The sequence below is a fragment of the Haliaeetus albicilla genome, chromosome 4, assembly GCF_947461875.1.
Source record: "Haliaeetus albicilla chromosome 4, bHalAlb1.1, whole genome shotgun sequence".
Lineage (NCBI taxonomy): Eukaryota > Metazoa > Chordata > Aves > Accipitriformes > Accipitridae > Haliaeetus > Haliaeetus albicilla.
Window position 1 is genome coordinate 7,403,486 of NC_091486.1, and position 16,510 is coordinate 7,419,995.

Genomic DNA, 16,510 nt, shown 5'->3' on the forward strand with positions numbered 1-16,510 from the left:
CAATAGTACTTACAGACCTGGGTGCCACAGTTCTGCTGGAGAGATGATGTTATGCTATCATTTTCCCATTGCTTTTCTCTTTTTTCCTTTACAGTAGTTTCAGAGGAAACTTTTGCAGGAGAAATGGCTGCATTTCAGAAAGATATGAAAAAAACCAAACTAGAACAAAAAAAACCAAAACAAAAACAACAAAAACAACAAAAACCTCAAAGCACAAAGTGGAGCTGCAATGACCCTATGAGCTGACATTACCTTTTCAGATGGGAGCGCTGCTACCTCTGGCAATAACTGCATCCAGGCAGATAGATGGGGTGTGGGCTGGGGTAGGGTTGGCAGGATCAGCAGGACTGTAGGTGACAATGACATCTAATATTTTGCAAGCTAATGTGCCAATCCATGTGTTCGTGATGCTGGAAGAAGCCTTTTCATCAATACCAGGCATCAGTAAGGCAGTGGTATCTGCAGCCCCTTCAGGTGGACGTGGGCATGTGCTTTCCAGCTTAAGCATAGAAAAATCAGTTTATAGAGGTGGGCTCTGCGCCTGCAGGTATTTTCCATCTGAGCTGGTGCTTCCTGCCCTGAGAGCTATTTGCAGTGAGGCTGGTTCGACTTCAGGCCCTTTCCCCCATGTGCCCAGCCCAAGGTCTGCACAGCACCATGGCCCTAAATGCAGCACCAAACCCCACTGGTCTCCTGTGCAGGGTCTCCCTTTCCAGCTGGCTGCCCTGGAAGCACCTTCTTTAGCCCTCTGAAGAACTCAGAATCCCGTGGAAATAGTCTTAAATTACCTATACTAACACCTTAACCACATACACTATATTTAAGTAATGTAGGTGCTATGTTGCTGTGCTGCAGCGACACTGCTTTGAGCAAGCCAAGCTGCCTCCCATGGCTGCAGCAAAAGGATGAGGTGCAGGTCGCACCCAGCTCTTGCATGGCCTTAGTCTCGTCTTTCTCACTTACAAGAAACCCTTAATGCTTCCATTAAACAGTATTTTGCTTTTTTTTTTTTTTTTAACTAAATAACCTCTTCACTCTTCATTTTCTGTAAGCCCACACATACAGAAGAAGTGTTACTTTTGGTTTAAAATTGCTTTTATTTTATATAGAGAAAAACAGTAGTAAGAAAGTAACAAAATTAATATCTGCTTGAAAGAGCACAGGGCAAGTATCATCCTGGGATCCAAAAAATTCTCCAAACAAAAAGGCTGAAAAATTTTTAAAACATGTCTATATTGCGAGATGCTTGGGGCAGTAATACCTACGCTGATAAAACCATGTGAAATAGCCTAGTGCAGAGCAACTTACAGCTCAGGTCTGGGTGAAGGGAGGCACATTACTTGGGTGCAAAGCAGCGGGGACACCTTGCTGGTTTTGTCCTGGTGCAGCTGGAAGCAGCGGGTCTGTACACAGCCAGCATGGGGGCTGCAGCCTCCTCCTGGCTGCAGAGCAACACCTGCTCATATAGATATATCTTTCGGTATGTAAACATGCTGGCTACATAGAAAAGTGGAGATCCCAGTGTCAAAAGCACAGACAGGATGCATACTGTTAAAAAACAAGTCCACGTAGGCTTTTAGCGAGATGGAGCTCTTTCTTTACTTTCTGGAAAATGTTCTCCTAGGGCTGGACTAAATAGCCGGGGTGAAATCTTGGCCCGTTGACCTCAGCAGGACAAAGAGCTCATCCCTGGTGTTGCAGGCGGCTCCGCCAACCCTGGCTGGGAACGGGAGGCTGCAGCTGAGCCCCACTTTCTTGCCTGCAAGTTGCCTTCTTTCTACTCTATGCCTTTCTGCGACCACACCGCCCCTGTACCCATCCTGACTTTTCTTCTGCAGGTGGTCTGGACTCTAGGATTCAACCACAATCATACTCAAGTTGTTGCTGAAGATGATCCTCCCGTCCTTTTGGCTGCTGCACTCGGGCTGGCAGAGAGCCTCCTGCAGCTGCCGCCGCAGCCCCGGGGGGGCCGTGCCCAGGAAGTTTTTCGTCCCCGTCAGGAAATCCATCATGCGGCCTCCAACCGGGTCCCCCTCGATAAAGCACTCGGTGATATCCCAGCCCGATGGGAACTCATAAACGTGGTATTCAACGCCCAATCTCTTCAAAACATCCGTGATGCCGTTGGAGGTGATGTAGTGGCCGCTGTCGGTGGAAGGCAAACAGTGTCTGTACTTCTTCCATAAGCTGGCCCATCCGCTACTGTCTGCCAGAGCAAGAGGGAAGGTTACTTTTGCAAAGCCAAGGCAGTCAAACACCTAAACTACTAAATAAGTGTGAAATGTTCCCTCGCTGCTGGCCCAGATCCTGCCAGGAGCACGAGAAGAGCTTTCTTCTTATTTGAGTCCACTTACAAATGTCTGTGCCTGGAGAGGGGTAAAACCGTGATCTCTCTCAGCCCTCCTTCCAAAACTTTCCTGTTTAAAGGAAACTCCTAGGAGATGGTCCCCAGCACTGGATTTGCCCAGAGGAAGGAGTACACACAGACGTAACAACACGTTGAGCCTGCACATACATGCTAGCTATTAAGTGCCCCTTTGCTAGAATAGTGCAGATGTTTTTACGTATTGAATCTCAATTTTAAGTCCACATCAAAGAATACATACCTGAAAAAGCTAGTCCCAGCTAGCAAGGGAAACAGCCTACTGGCAATGTGAGAGGGAGTTTTAATGGCAAACATGGGGAAGTGTGCTTTATCCACTGCACCATGAGCCGAGGATTCATGAATGGCACACTGGAAAAAACATTATTTTTAATAAGTGCCATGATGTTGAGTGCCTTTTTTTCCTACCCTGCCATAAAGCCCACAGATCTTGGCAGCACCCATTGTCCTGCTGGGGTCTTGGCCATTGCTGTGCAGAGGGGAGAGCCCCAAAGATGGGTCCTCCCAGAGCTCAAGTTGCATTTTTACAGTGCTGATTTCACCATGAAGAAGGACTGACCCTCATTTATGAATAGCCATACTTCTTTCTAGCCAGTAATTTCATGGCAGGAGGTCTCTTTGAGGTACAGAGCAGTTCATCTACTTCATAAGCAGGGGAGCAAGAGCACGAAGGCTATGTCTAGGTGGTCCCATCAAACACTGGGGTCCAAGAGGCTAAGCCCAAGATTGCATGCTCCCTATGAAATACAGTATTTGTTTTATTTAATTACTATAGCATAAGCGCTACTGAAATCCCGAGACAAATATCTGTGGCTCTCAGACTTCAAAGCTCTTCAAAACACCAGCAATGAAGCAAAAAATAAGAGGTCCCTCTTACCTGATAAAATTATGATCAGGAGTTTACCATGGTGGTCGAGGCAGCTGTGGAAAAACTTGATAGCATTGGGAATATCCTCCACACGGTACAGCATCTAGATAGTTACACACAGCCATTACTCCTCCTCCACAGTGCAATGGCCCTTCAAAGGCTTGAACCCTTTCTCTAATAGAGTTGTTTTAAATTACTTCCCAGTTGCTTCCCAGTCTGTCTTGGCCCAGCACGCACATTTGGGGATACCCCACAAGACTGAGCATCACCAGCTCTCCACTAGCACCAACAGCCTGAGGTCAGACCCAGGGACCCTCTGCTCTGCCTCGGCCACCAGCCAGATGCTGACCTGCCCGTCAAGCCCAGTGCAGTTTTGGGGTTGGAAAATATGTGCAGAGTGGAGTCCCCTGGTCTCTGTGGCTGGTCCTTGTGTGGATTGTCCGGCTCATAGTTCACAAAGGAGTTTCACCATGTCTAGTGCACACAGGCGACTCATGGGGGGGTTACAAAGGTGGCCCAGCCTTGGCTTGCCTTGAGGCCCTGGCTCTCTGCAGAGACAGCTCACAGGGAGCTGTGTAGACAGCTTAACCCTGGGTTGTCTGATAAACCCTAACCTAAACAGGGCGGTGGCTGGGCCATTCAAAGAACCAAAACCTGAACTGAGCCTTGAAATCCCTTAACAAATAGTATGCCGAGTCTCAATCCAACCACTATTCAGTTGCCTGAGGAAGCAAAGTAAAAAAAAAGAACTGGAGGGTTTCAGCTTCAGTTTCAAATGACAACCTTGTGTATTCAAACAATCACAGACCAGCAAAGGAAAGATAAGGGGAAACTCCACTCAGATACACATAATCCATTTAGGCATACATCATAATCCGCTCAGACATAGTCATACTCACTATTCCACAAGTCAGGGGATAAAAACTCTAAGATTCAGGTTGGAAATGGGGGAGTCACTTCTCCAACCATACAGTTGGCTTGTGAAGGAAACCCTTTCCCCCCCCTTGATCGGGACGCCAGTCGAGGTAGCTTCCCTGGGATTGAGAGCCCTTACCTGGAGGGCTAAGTGAATATTGTTTATGCTTTAAGTTTGTAAACACGTGTGTGCTTGTGGTTGTCTGTGAATCGCTTGTGGTTGTAATAGTGTACTACCCTTACCTTAAAAATTGCAATAGTGCATTCCTCCATTGTACCTGTAAAACCTGCAATAGTGGCGTGTTAAGTCTGTAAGTGAAGTTCAAATAAATCATTTGCTTAAACCTTGCAGTTAAGTCTGTGAGTGAAGTTCAAGTCATTTGCTTGAACATTGCAGTTAAGTCTTTTTCTGCCACAGTCCTTATCACCAGGGGCATTTCTCGGCTGTGTCTGGGCCGTGGGCATGCTGGATCTTTTCCAGACACTGAGGAATTTGCACTAGGACAAAGCAGAGCTCATCTCAAAGGCTGCCCTGGGGACTTGTAACTTAGTCCTTGACCCAGCCATCAAACCCCTGAAACACTTTCTGGTTGTGAAATCAGCTCTTATGAAATGAAAGCAAAATAAAATAACGGAAAAATGAAATAAAGGCCACTAAAGTGAGGCAAAAACAGATTTTTACAAAATATAATTGGCACACAAAACATCAGAGTCATCAGTATCAGAGACAGAGCAGCATAATTTCTGACCCAAAACCTGACACAGGGGCTCATTCACCAACGTTTCCCTTCAGTGCCATCCAAACTACTCTGATAAGGCAGAAAATTCAAGGTTTTTTTGAGGCAGCAAAGCATAATTGTTGGTCTCCGTGTGACGTGTGATGGCTTGAGATTCATCCTGTTTTATTACCCACCACAAACAGTTAAACTAGTACAAACCAGAGACCAAACCCAGGGTGGATAGGGAATGAGGTTAGGTGTTTGTAGGGCTGCTGCAGAAGTTATTGCTCATGGGAGAACTGTGCTCAGCTCTGGTCCCCCTAACTTCATGCATGCAGCAGAAATGAAGGGAGTAGTTAAAGCTAATACTCCTATATTAAAGCAATACTCCATTACCTGAATCATATGGATGAAGTCAAATTTCTTACGTGCGTCTTTCTCTTTCACCTGCTGTTCATACTCCAGGGAAGTGAGCTGGTGCCAAAGAAAAGAGACGTTCTGCAGATCTGGAGCTTGATTCACCAACTCTGTTTTAAAAAGGAGAAGAAAAACATGAATTTCACAAAACAGCAGAAAAACTCATCATTCAGAGTGATGGTCCTCACTATACCCCAGGCAGGCAGGTATAGGCTTACCTTTGTAAGCAGCCACGTGCTGTGGGTTGGGCTCTATGATTTCGTTGTCAATAAGGACCCCTGGGTGTGCAGCCTGCATTATCCTGATCATTTTCAAATCCTGCTCACCTATTCAATAAACACAAATGCATTACTTTAAGAAGTACATCAATGTGGTGAAAGGATGCCAGTGCACCGGCCGCCTCTGCCACTGGGAAATCCCCCAAGTAGAAGTGAGGCACTCTCTACTTTGTGGTTTGCACGGTGGCATCTAACCCAGCCTCACCACAATATCTTACTGCTCGAGGTAACATACACTTGCAGATAAGACTAAGAACAAGGAAGAGATAAGCAACAGTGCAGAAACCTGCTAATGGCAATACTCTGGGTCATGGGACAGACGGGTCAAACTAATCAACGATCAATGTTTAAAAATAACCCCACCATGAAGCATTAATTTTCAACAAAAGCACAGAGTTTGAATGGGCGTGAGGAGGCAGTCAGCACAGCTGTGCAACTTCAGCGTGGCACAGGATGGTCCATACCTCTGGCACTGCCCCAAGGAGGTGATGGCTGCTCTGCTGCTGGTGTGTCACGGCTTGGAGAGCTGGGGACCTGCACGGCAAGAGGAAAGACCCATCGACATGCAGTACCCTGGGTCTTCCCTCTTTGGGGACCAGCCACACGGTCTCAGCTCTGGGCATCTACTAACTAGTTGTTATCTTGGAGTTGCAAATAGAGACTCATATATTTGTGTGTAGGTACCCTGCAAATTTAGCTATTGGTGCTCCTCTGTTGTTGTCTAAGTTCTGGAGGAGCAAGTGGCAGTCTATCGTTCTGTCCTAGGAAGTTCCCAGCCTCTTTCGAGGTGATGCGGGTCACCCTTGTTTCTTTCAGAAAGGCCACAATACACCAAGTGTACAAAGTCCATCTGGGACTATGGAAATAAACAGCAGAGGTGACCACCTTGAGTGGACCTTTGCAAGAATCCTGTCTGTAGCTGATGGTGGGACCTAAAAATAGTCCTGCCCTTGGAAATGTCACAAACAGAGGGCTTGATATGAGATACTGCATCTTCCCTAGCCTTTCAGCTGATGTACCAGCTATGAGAAAAGTCGTCATCTTTGGCAGGTGTTGCAATAAATAGAATTCAAGGAAGGAAATATCAGCCATGCCAGCACTACAGGGACATCCGAGGAAGGACAAGTCTTTTGAAATTGGAATAAAAAAAAAAACCAAGACCCCTGAGGAATGCAGTGACAGTGGTGCAGGGCTGGCCAAAGGCACAAGGAAAGAGGCTGCGGCTGCATCCGTTGAAGGTGGACCAATATTGCTGACAGAAGGAAGATCCCTACAGCAACATTTTAGACAGTGCTAAATGCCAGTTAGTATGTGCCTGGGGTAGGGAGCACCAGCAATTAGAGGTGCTGATGTGGGCTCCCTGCAGGCTCAGGGCAGGTGGGAGACAGAGCATTGCTGCCCCATGCCCTGGAGCCACTGATGGTGACAAATGGGTATCTTAAAAGCCGCATGGGTTTTTTGGGTTTTTTACTCCGTCTCTGTAAAATGCCCTAATCCAGTCTTTGCAAGAGCAGGTAATAATGTCCTCAACTGGGGTGTCTGCAAAAACAAGCGGTAAAATACAATGCTTCAGAGCAGGAATTTCTCTGCTCCTGCTTGCCCTGCCAGCAACAACCTGTCAGCACCAGCCACAGCGAGGCTGAAACAGGAGTGAAACCTCTCTGCAAGCACCAGCCCATGCTGGCACTAACTGGGAGGTTACAGCCGAGATGGTTAAACCAGCCACGGGAAAACACGGGGTGAATGAGAAAATGTGATCTGGGTTGGCCAGCAGTCTGTTAGGATGTGGAGTTGGTCACTAATCCCCATTAATATTTTTGTCAACTAAACTAATTCTGGGGGCTCTGTGAAATCAGAGTCCAAGCCTGGAAAGGTCAGGGATCAGATATAACCTTTTGCTCAATGCCATCCTAGCTCACTTCCCTGCCCGGCTGCAGAAGTTCAGCTCTTGCAGCCGTGGGCAAGCTGGGGGGCGGGGGGGGTGGGGAGAGAATCTATACCCCTGTCCTGTCATCTGTGAGGGGCAGTTACCCAGGAAACCCAGGAAATTTTAGAGTTTTTACTTTTCCACTAAAACATCTTCTGAAGAGGAAATAAGGAAAAATGTGGAAGGTGCAAAAAGTTCATTTTTCCCTTGTGTTTTCTTGGAGTCAGAGTTTCAGGTTTATATTACTTAATGAAAAAAGAGTGTAATTAAGAACTGAATGATTTCTTCCTGCTTGCTTTCTCAAATGCTCCAATGCATTCCCAACTGGGGAAAACAATTCAACGCTATTTTTTTCTTACTCAGGAAAACAAGAAAAAAAAGTGAGAAAAATGCTTTCATTTGAAAGTATTAACACTTAAAATTCAACTGAAAATACTTTTTAAAGCAAAAGCAAACTCTGACAAATCAAACTGCCACTTCTTTTCTCTACTTTTTATTTTCTCCCGGTTTCCCTAGGAGCAAAGTTGGATGTTTCACCACTTTATTCTTTTTTTTAAACACAAATACATTTAAAACAGCTTTAAAGCTGTTTTTCCAAAAGATGGGTTTCTCTCTGGGGGAAATATCATTTTCAGTTAAACCCTACTTATCACTGGGTAAAAACACAGCAGTAACAAAGAAACACGTCTTGAAAAAGCTGATGCAGCCCCATGCTAATGCTTGTAGCCAGCTGGTTTTGCACCACCTGGAGCATCGCATCGCCCAGCTTTGTCCGCTGGGATCCCTAAAAGCAAAGCAGAAAGAGAGATCCCTTCAGGTGGGATAGTCTAAGATGAGACTTCAGGTGGAATGAACCTCTCAGATGTCTCTCTCTCTCTCTGACAAGGTTTGAAGATGCTCTCGTACCTAACCCGGAGCAGAACTCCTTGCTTTAAGACACATAAAGTCAGCTGAGAGTCATCAAGAGGCAGAGACTAAGCTAAAATCATCACACTCAGCTCACTTCTCAGCAAGATTTGAGCAGCAGCGTTTCAGAACAGAGTCGGGGAAGGAAGGGAGGGAGCATCGCTCTGGTCCCAGCTCCACACCTTGCTTTGCCATTCTCTGCTTCAATGAGAAACACTGTCATTAACGTCTGAGTAGTTATCCCCATTGCTCAAAATTTCAGTATCTCTTTCTGCTACCCATAGGGACCCTCGTCCCCCAGCATCAACAGTGCTGCTAAGCTCCTTACCTGTGCCGCTTCCAACTCCCAGAACATTTATAGTCGATTTTCCATTGCCGAGACTGAAATTATAAGTACACATTACTTAACCACAGTATGTCACGTGACTTCATGTTTTAATTCTAATATCTTGGATACCACATTGACCCAGAAATGTTCATGTTTTGTCACATGAATTGGGATAGAAATTCAAACATCCCTTTGGAGCCCAACTATAACCAGCTGCATGGTGGGAGCCAGCCCCGTATTAGCAAGCTCAGATTTCAAAGTACAGTAGGCATCAGGATATAGAGTTTCTCATCCTTTGCCAGAGGGTTTTCTTCAAGCCGTGGCTGGCACCATGCAAAAAGGCCTCAGGGAACCCCAGGGCAAAGGGTTCCCTTAGGGGTAACGGGGCTGTGCCTGGCTGGGATGGGCACCGCTGGGGATGCAGGGACAAGGTGAGCTGTGGCGAAACCTCTGCGCCCTCAGGAGACAAGTTTGGTTTTCCAATATTGGATATAAATACCCAGAAAAAGTAAAAAAATCAGGCTATCTGGGTGACTGGAAATCCTCTCTTTGCAACTTTAATCTTAGTTTGAAATTGGAAGGGAAAGTCAGAATCTTCAATAATTTTTATCTTAGCAAAATTAATTTGAAAAGACAAAAAAAAAAAAAAAACCAGTCATGTGGTTCCTAGCAGAATATTTAATAACAGCCTGGCTCGAGGATGAGGAGCCCGTGCTTGAGGTGCCTTGCTGCTCTGACGTGCTTTATAGCCTTAATCTGCTCTCGGGCATGGACTGTGCAGGGGGATTGAGTTTCCCATACACAATCTCAGAAGACACCGCAGCAATGATTCAACAAGAGGGGAACAAGTAGTAAATCCTGGAGGGTGTGAGTTAGTCAAGGAGCCTTAGCCCTAATGAGGGTCAAGATCCTTTGACAGACCCACAATTAGCATCATAGGAAGCCGTAATGTTTTGCATCATTTAAAATTCACATAAGTAAATTTTTCAAATAAAATTTCCCAATAAAATTTTTTTTTCATTATTATTTTATTGCTTATTTTTTAAATATATATATATATATCTGATCTGGAGAATAAAAATTTGCCTGCCTAAATTTTTTTCTCAATGGAGAATACAGTTTCTGTAACATCCGAAATTCTGCAAACTTGAAAGGGTTTTCTTGTGGTTTGGATCTAGGGTGTTCAAAAACTATCTGCAGTCATCCAGGCTTAGTATATTACATCAATACTTCACAAAACTGATTATCATTTGGTACTTAAGGAATGCAAATCGACTTAGGATAGAAATAAGGAGGTCTTAGGGGATTGAGAAAACCAAGAATTAGTCACTAGAAGAGCATTAGAGATGTGTTTCTGTTTGGACTGATGTGTGATGAAGTCCCAAAAGCAGGGAGAGAGCACAAGAGAGCTTTCTTTGAAAAAAAAAACAAACAACAAACAAAAAATTTTAATCCTTGGAAAATCAGCTAATGAAAAGAGATGGACATGAAAATGCGGTCTTGATTCTTTCCTTAACATAAGCTGAGAGGCAGGACAGTGTATTAATTGAAATAGCACGTATTCTGGAGTCGTTAAACAGAATATCCTAAAGACCACTATTAAGGGACTTAAAACTGAAAAGCATTAAAAGTTCATTCCTGCCCCAGAAAATCCTTAAGCATGTTTGCTGACCCTTGTATGCAGGTTGCTCTCCCAGGATAACAGATGGCTCTCCCGCCTTGGTGGAAGCCCTCCTTACCCAGCCACGATGTTGGGCATCTCTTCCTTGTTGAAGTCATCCATGCACTGATGCTCCGTTGAATGATCCAAAAATGACTTAAAGGCCTCTGCATACTCCTCAGCCGTGAGACTTCTCATGGAAGGGATCACATATAGCTCTTGAGAAACAAATACCAATTGTGTGTTAGTGGTTTCAAGGCAAGTGAAGAATCAAGGCACTTACCTCATGGAAGAAACCCAACCCAACAGAAGCCAGAGATTTGGGAAGATGGTATGGAGGACACATGGCCCAGAAGCCAGCCAGGCAGGTGGACTCATGCAAACACTTTCCAACCTGTTCACACTCAGGGTTTGAAAATTATTCTTAGATGCCCTTTGACATCAGCGTATTTGTTAAGTGCCTCATTACTACAGGTCAGCCTGAGGAAAATGTCTCCAAAAGGCTTAGCCAGATGCAGGGCACTTGGTTTTCAGAAAAGGAGGTAACTGGAGTGTTTTTCTGGAGGACTCAAGGCAAGGAGGTGAAGGGAATTGTACAACAGGTCCAAACCTGGAGGGGCCATCACTCGTGCACATGCTGGATGGCGTAACTGAAATAGCGAGCTGTTGGCATACTTGCTATTAGGGGTGATGCACCACAAAAACTACCTCCTGCAGCTGAAGCAACAACAGTCAACCCCGTGCACCTCAATTTCAACTCTTGCTGGTATGGGACCTCAATGCGTTGCTGGAGAGGTGAATTCCCTGCTGGGAACTGCAGCTCGTGGCCAGGAGGGCAACTGATAGCAAAAGCATTTCACCTGAACAAGTGTGGGTGGCTGAGACCAAGATTTCTAGCTCTGAACCAACACCCAGGGCTACTCAAGGGGTTGCAAGCAATTATTGCAAAACCTCACTTTCCTTCTGTCTCATCCTAATGACAGCGCTGGCACCAGGGCACAAGCTCTGGCCAGCTGCTTGGGTCTGAGGAGCAATGATAAGACTAAGACTTGAGGCTCATGAGAAGTTGCCATGCAGCTGAGTACTGGCTCTGGGGTCTGTCTTGGAAGGCAGTCGAAGTGCCAGCCTCAGCGTGTGAGACCAGCACTGGAAAGGTAGCATTCAATAGGAAAGAAATCACCTCTTCCTCCTAAACAAAATGAGGATGAAGGACAAGACTCAGCAGAATATCTTCATCCACATTTTTGCCTTTTGAGGAGCTGCTTATTTATCATCTGCTTTTAGTTGGCATTAGTAAGAAAACTACAGTTGTCTTGTACAGGACTGTGCAATCTTAAATTGAAGGGCTGTGCTGTTTTCAAAATCACACGTCATTGGCAGTTGTGTTTCTGGTAGGTATGTATGGAGACCCTATGTCCAGCCCTATTGGAGGTAAAGATATCAACATCTATCCTCAATGCTTTGCACTATACCCTAACATAAACCTGAAATCACCTGAATTGCAGTCAGTTTAGCATCTTCTTTCTTTTGTTGTTTTTTTTTAAACAATCTCTAACTCCAAAAGAATTAGAAGATATTTGTCACGATAGCAAGCTGAGTGGGCATTTTACTTTTATCTCCTTTTTGTTTTTTTCTCCCAAATACCTGAATTATCGTGTGGAGCTGTCAGAATCTCTGCTTCAAAGTTCATGCTGGGGAACCTATTCCTGTAAGGAAAGTATAGCACTTCAGTTATTTGAAGAACCTGTACGCTTTTTTGAAGCTGCATTGAAAATGCAGAACAAAAGGAAGATGCTCCAGGACAAATTTTCCTCACCTGATAATCAATGCTATTTGTTCTCTTTTACTAGACTAAAGAAAGTCAAAACTTCTTGGTTAGCTGATCACCCATAAGCATCAGCAACAGACTGGCCACCTGCATCAGAGCTTGTCTGACATGTGTTGTGGAAGCTTTTCCTACCCCTGAAGAATCGTTAACCAGTCAATACAGTGGAAGGCATGAGACTAAGTGATACTAACACACTCTGTGAAACCTTTAATCATGAATGGAGTAGAAGAAGTAGCAGTGAAATTAGGAAAAGGCTACAGTGAGCTTCAGTATCTGAAGTGCTAAAAGATCCACTTGGCCCAATGTTTCAGGGACCTTTTTCTTTGCTTTTTTTTTAACTTCAGATTTTCCTGGCTGCAAATACTACATTGGGTAGCTTGTAGAAGGTACAGTACTCAAAGGGCAAAAGTCTAAGAGGTCATTTGACTATAAATGTTTTCATTCAGTCACATGTTTTAATTCTTAGTTTACTTTTTTGGGGGAAGACTTCCAGCAATGAAGTCACATCTTCATTTTCTTTTGACAATGTGCCTCATCTATAAAACAGGGATGAGCTGCCACTAGCAAAAGGAAGGGGTGAAATTAAATTGGAGCAAGGACCTCACTTCTGCAGAGAAAGTGTTGGGGTGAGGCTATCTATGCAAGGGGAATAGTCATCTTCTGGGTAACCACATTTCAATATTGAGATGCACAGCAAGACTTAGGGGTGATATTCCTGCATAACCTGGGTTTAGACACGTTGCTGCTCCCAAAGCTTTGCTGTTAGAAAATGCTTCATGACAAGCAGTCTGCAATAGCAGTAAGCAGCTCCCGAGTCCCCCAAGCCAGGGAAAAAACTCCTACGTGAATAAGAAACAAGCCAGGAGGTGGAAAAGAAAGAAGGGAGTCTGTAGTGGGGCTTTGAGATACAAATATGGAACGACTGTGCTAGCAGGTAGCAAGGAAGTGGCCATGTGCAAATAACACACTACTTTGGCTGGTGAAGGCAAGAAACGACTAGGGTGTCCCAGAAGTCTCGGAGATGCTGGGGGGCTGCCAAAGTCCTGCAAGACCAGTTGATTTCATCTGAGTTCACTGCCAAAGTCACACACCTGGCTGCCACGAGGTACATCAAAGGTCTCGGTTCCACCACCTTGACCTCACCTCTCTCCAGAAAAGACCTTCCAGAAGTTCAGCAGTAACTCAGACCACCTCCATAAGCTCCAGGTGGGCTGCAGCCCCATCCCTCCAATTTCCACTCAACCCTCTGACTTCTTCCTTCTCTGCCTGTCAAAACAGAGGACTATTTTGTCCTCTCAGCTGGCTGAACTGAGCAAGATGGCATTCAGAATAAATCTCCCACTAAAATGCCGAGGCGTGGCATGGCTTCCCCTGTGCAGAGAGGAACAACTCTCCGGGTCCCAGGACATGAACTCCATTTCTGACCGGTCAAGTGTTTCCAGCCATCCCAGGAGACCTGCCAGGTGACCTGGACAGACTGCAGCACAGGCATTCACCAGGATGGACGATGCCAAGATGATAACTCTTCCACCGAGACTCTTGCCATTTCTCCCCAGGCAGGGTTTCTAAGACTGACACTTGCTGCTGGGAAGGTGAAACAGGCTTAATTATTGCTAGGAACAAACGGACCTCCTCTAAAATCTGGCTTAAAATCTAGCCCGGATCTGAAAATTGAGTGCAATGCTTTGGGCCGGTACTGCCCATCCCAGGACGCTGATACCCAACAGCAGGACCGAAGCAGCGACTGCCAGGTAGAGGGATGCTGGTGGGCAACTGGTCCTGCCACCACTCCAGGCTAAATTGGAGCTCGCCGTTAGCGAGGTTAAACCTCTTTCCCTCCATGAACCAAGCAGGTTGCATTACAGACTGCAGGTGCAGGGCACAGGGGGAATTCACAGCGTCACTTCAAGTGGTGCAGCACCTTTAAGTTGAACAAGTCATTAAATTCAAGACATTTCTAGCGACACAAACTGCCAGAACACCTTCATAACTCATAATTTCATTACACCTAAACTTAGGCTGCTAAGGGGCTAAAGGTCTCCTCATCTATCCCCTTATCCCTCCCAGGACACGGGCACATCTTCTGTTCCTCCCACCTTACGCACATCCACCTGCGACACCGGGACAGCGGGGGCTGGCCCTGCCACCCCGCCAGACAGCAGGGAAATGCGCACCCTCGCTCCCTTCCAAAATCCACCTACCTCTTCACCTCCGGGGCCGGGTCCATGGTTGGGACGGGGTGCCGTGCCGGGACACGGCAACCGGTCGTGGGGCTGGTGGGTTAACTGGGCGCCTGGCCACTAGGTTAGCATGGCTGTTTGCCGCCCCGCTCCGCACCGGCCGCTCAACCCGCTGTGACGCTGGAGGCCACCCCGGCGTGCGGCCGCGGCTCTGCCGGCACGTCTGAGGACAGGCAGCGTCACCGGAGCGAGAAGGGGAAACCTGAGCTCCGTGGGGAAGGAGCGAAGGGCCGGGGTTGGCGATGAGCAAGGCCTGACGTCTGCGGGGCTGTCCGCATGGCACGGGAGCTGCGCTGTTTTCGGGGGGAGGGAAAGAAAAACAAAAACAAAGGGACAAATTGAGACTTCCAGATCTTTAAAACCTGAGTGGCAGTGGCGGAGGGGTGTCAGCTGACGCCGGGCAGACCCAGGGGCCATTTCCATCTGCTTTTTAATCTGCTTTGAACCCTGCCTCTCCTTTGGGCTGGCGGGAGCCGCTTCCCTGCAGCCTTGCTGTGCTGCTGCCCGATGGACAGACTGGGGGGATTTGCTGGGAGATCCCCACTTTCTCCAGAAAGAAGAGGGGCTTGCTGGCTCCCCAGAGACCTGAGCAAATGATTTTAACTTCGCTGATTTGGGGGGAAAGGGGACATAACGGCAGTACCTGCCAGCGGATCCTGCAGCCCCGCGGGCAGCCTGGCACCCCCCTGTCCCTGCCCTGTGAGGGGGGACGGGCAGCCGGGGTGGGGGGCAGCAAACCCAGCCTGCTCCTGCTCTGCTTGCTAAACTGCAGGGATTAGAAAGGGAGGAAATATTTTGGAGGGAGAGCTGGCCAAGCCGGAGGTGGTTGGAGGATACCCAGGATGGGCTGGCACAACAGGAGGTGCAGTGGTCGCGATTGTAAATACAGAAAATCCCGGGTGCTCCTCGCACCTGGATTCAGCCTTTTCTCTACAGCATCCATGAGACTGATGCTCCTTTTGACTAAAATCTAGTAACGCAGAGGTGAAAAAGGATGTAGGGACTTTCTATGGCCACATGAGGTCCGGTGGTGGGAAGTGCGGCATTAGGATTCTCTCCACTCCCTTTCCCCGAAGGCAATGGGCAGAACAGATTTAGCAGATGACAGCTAAAACCTCCTCCCTTGCTGCAACCCCCCCCCCTCAAAACACTGCCTGCCCCGCATGGCTCACCAAGACTAGGGATCATGCTTTCAGGTGGGGATGCTTCATTATCAAGTGACCTGTCTGGGTTTGTACTAGATTTGGCTTCCAAATGGATTTAAGTTATCTATCTCCACCCTGAGGCAGGTTCGCAGCAGCAAGTTAAGCTAGAAATGGCCACATCGCTGCTCTTAACTAAAATATTCAAATCGAAGATGAGGGAAGACCAGAACCTCTTCACTAGCTCTAAAATGCAGATTTGAGTCCTGATGCTGTTTGACCACCCAGGCAGTGATTTTACATCAGCCGTTTCCATCCCTAAATATTTCCACCAGAGACGCCGGCCCCCAGACACCAACCACGCACCAGTGGATGGCTCCTGGCGCTTCTCCACCGAGCCCCACATGCTGCAGCTGCAGCTCCCTCCTGTCCCCCAGCCACCTCTGCCTCCTCCCAGCTAAGCCACAACATCACCCCTCTGGCCCAGGCACCCCTGAACCCCCCCCCCCCCCCCATGCCACCACCAGGGATGGACACCCCAGAGGTCCCAGCAGAAAAGACGTACCTCCCCGGAGCAACAGGAGCTGTAGAGAAACCTCCGGCATCCAGGAGCCACACAGCCCTTGGAAACCTCCTTGTACATCCACTGGGGGATGATACCCCTCCCTGGTCCGTCCCCCACCCCATGTCCCCTTCCAGCTCCAACAACCCACGCAGGCACATGCCACAACTGAGCTGGCATTAGCCTACAACAACAGCCTTTGTTCCCCTGGGGTTGGAAACAACAGCACATTGTGGGCAGCTGCCTGCGCCGGCTGGAATTGGCGGCAGGGTGGCTTTGGAGGATGTACCCTCCGCACGCTGTGCTTTCGGTTGTTCTGGTCAAGCTCGTGACTAAA

The 16,510-nt window shown here is 47.3% G+C and overlaps 1 protein-coding gene across 1 annotated transcript; it reads right to left on the reverse strand.

The window, feature by feature from the left end:
* Positions 1 to 1,073: 1,073 nt before the first annotated feature.
* LOC104320234 (carnosine N-methyltransferase 2-like) lies at positions 1,074 to 16,273 on the reverse strand. The gene is given in 11 exon segments (XM_069780782.1): positions 1,074 to 2,206; positions 3,261 to 3,354; positions 5,282 to 5,412; positions 5,521 to 5,628; positions 8,742 to 8,794; positions 10,481 to 10,619; positions 12,046 to 12,107; positions 14,431 to 14,468; positions 14,470 to 14,487; positions 14,489 to 14,757; positions 16,177 to 16,273. Coding segments are annotated over 11 exon segments (1,308 nt in total). The 5' UTR covers positions 16,217 to 16,273; the 3' UTR covers positions 1,074 to 1,850.
* Between the last annotated feature and the right edge of the window lie 237 nt (positions 16,274 to 16,510).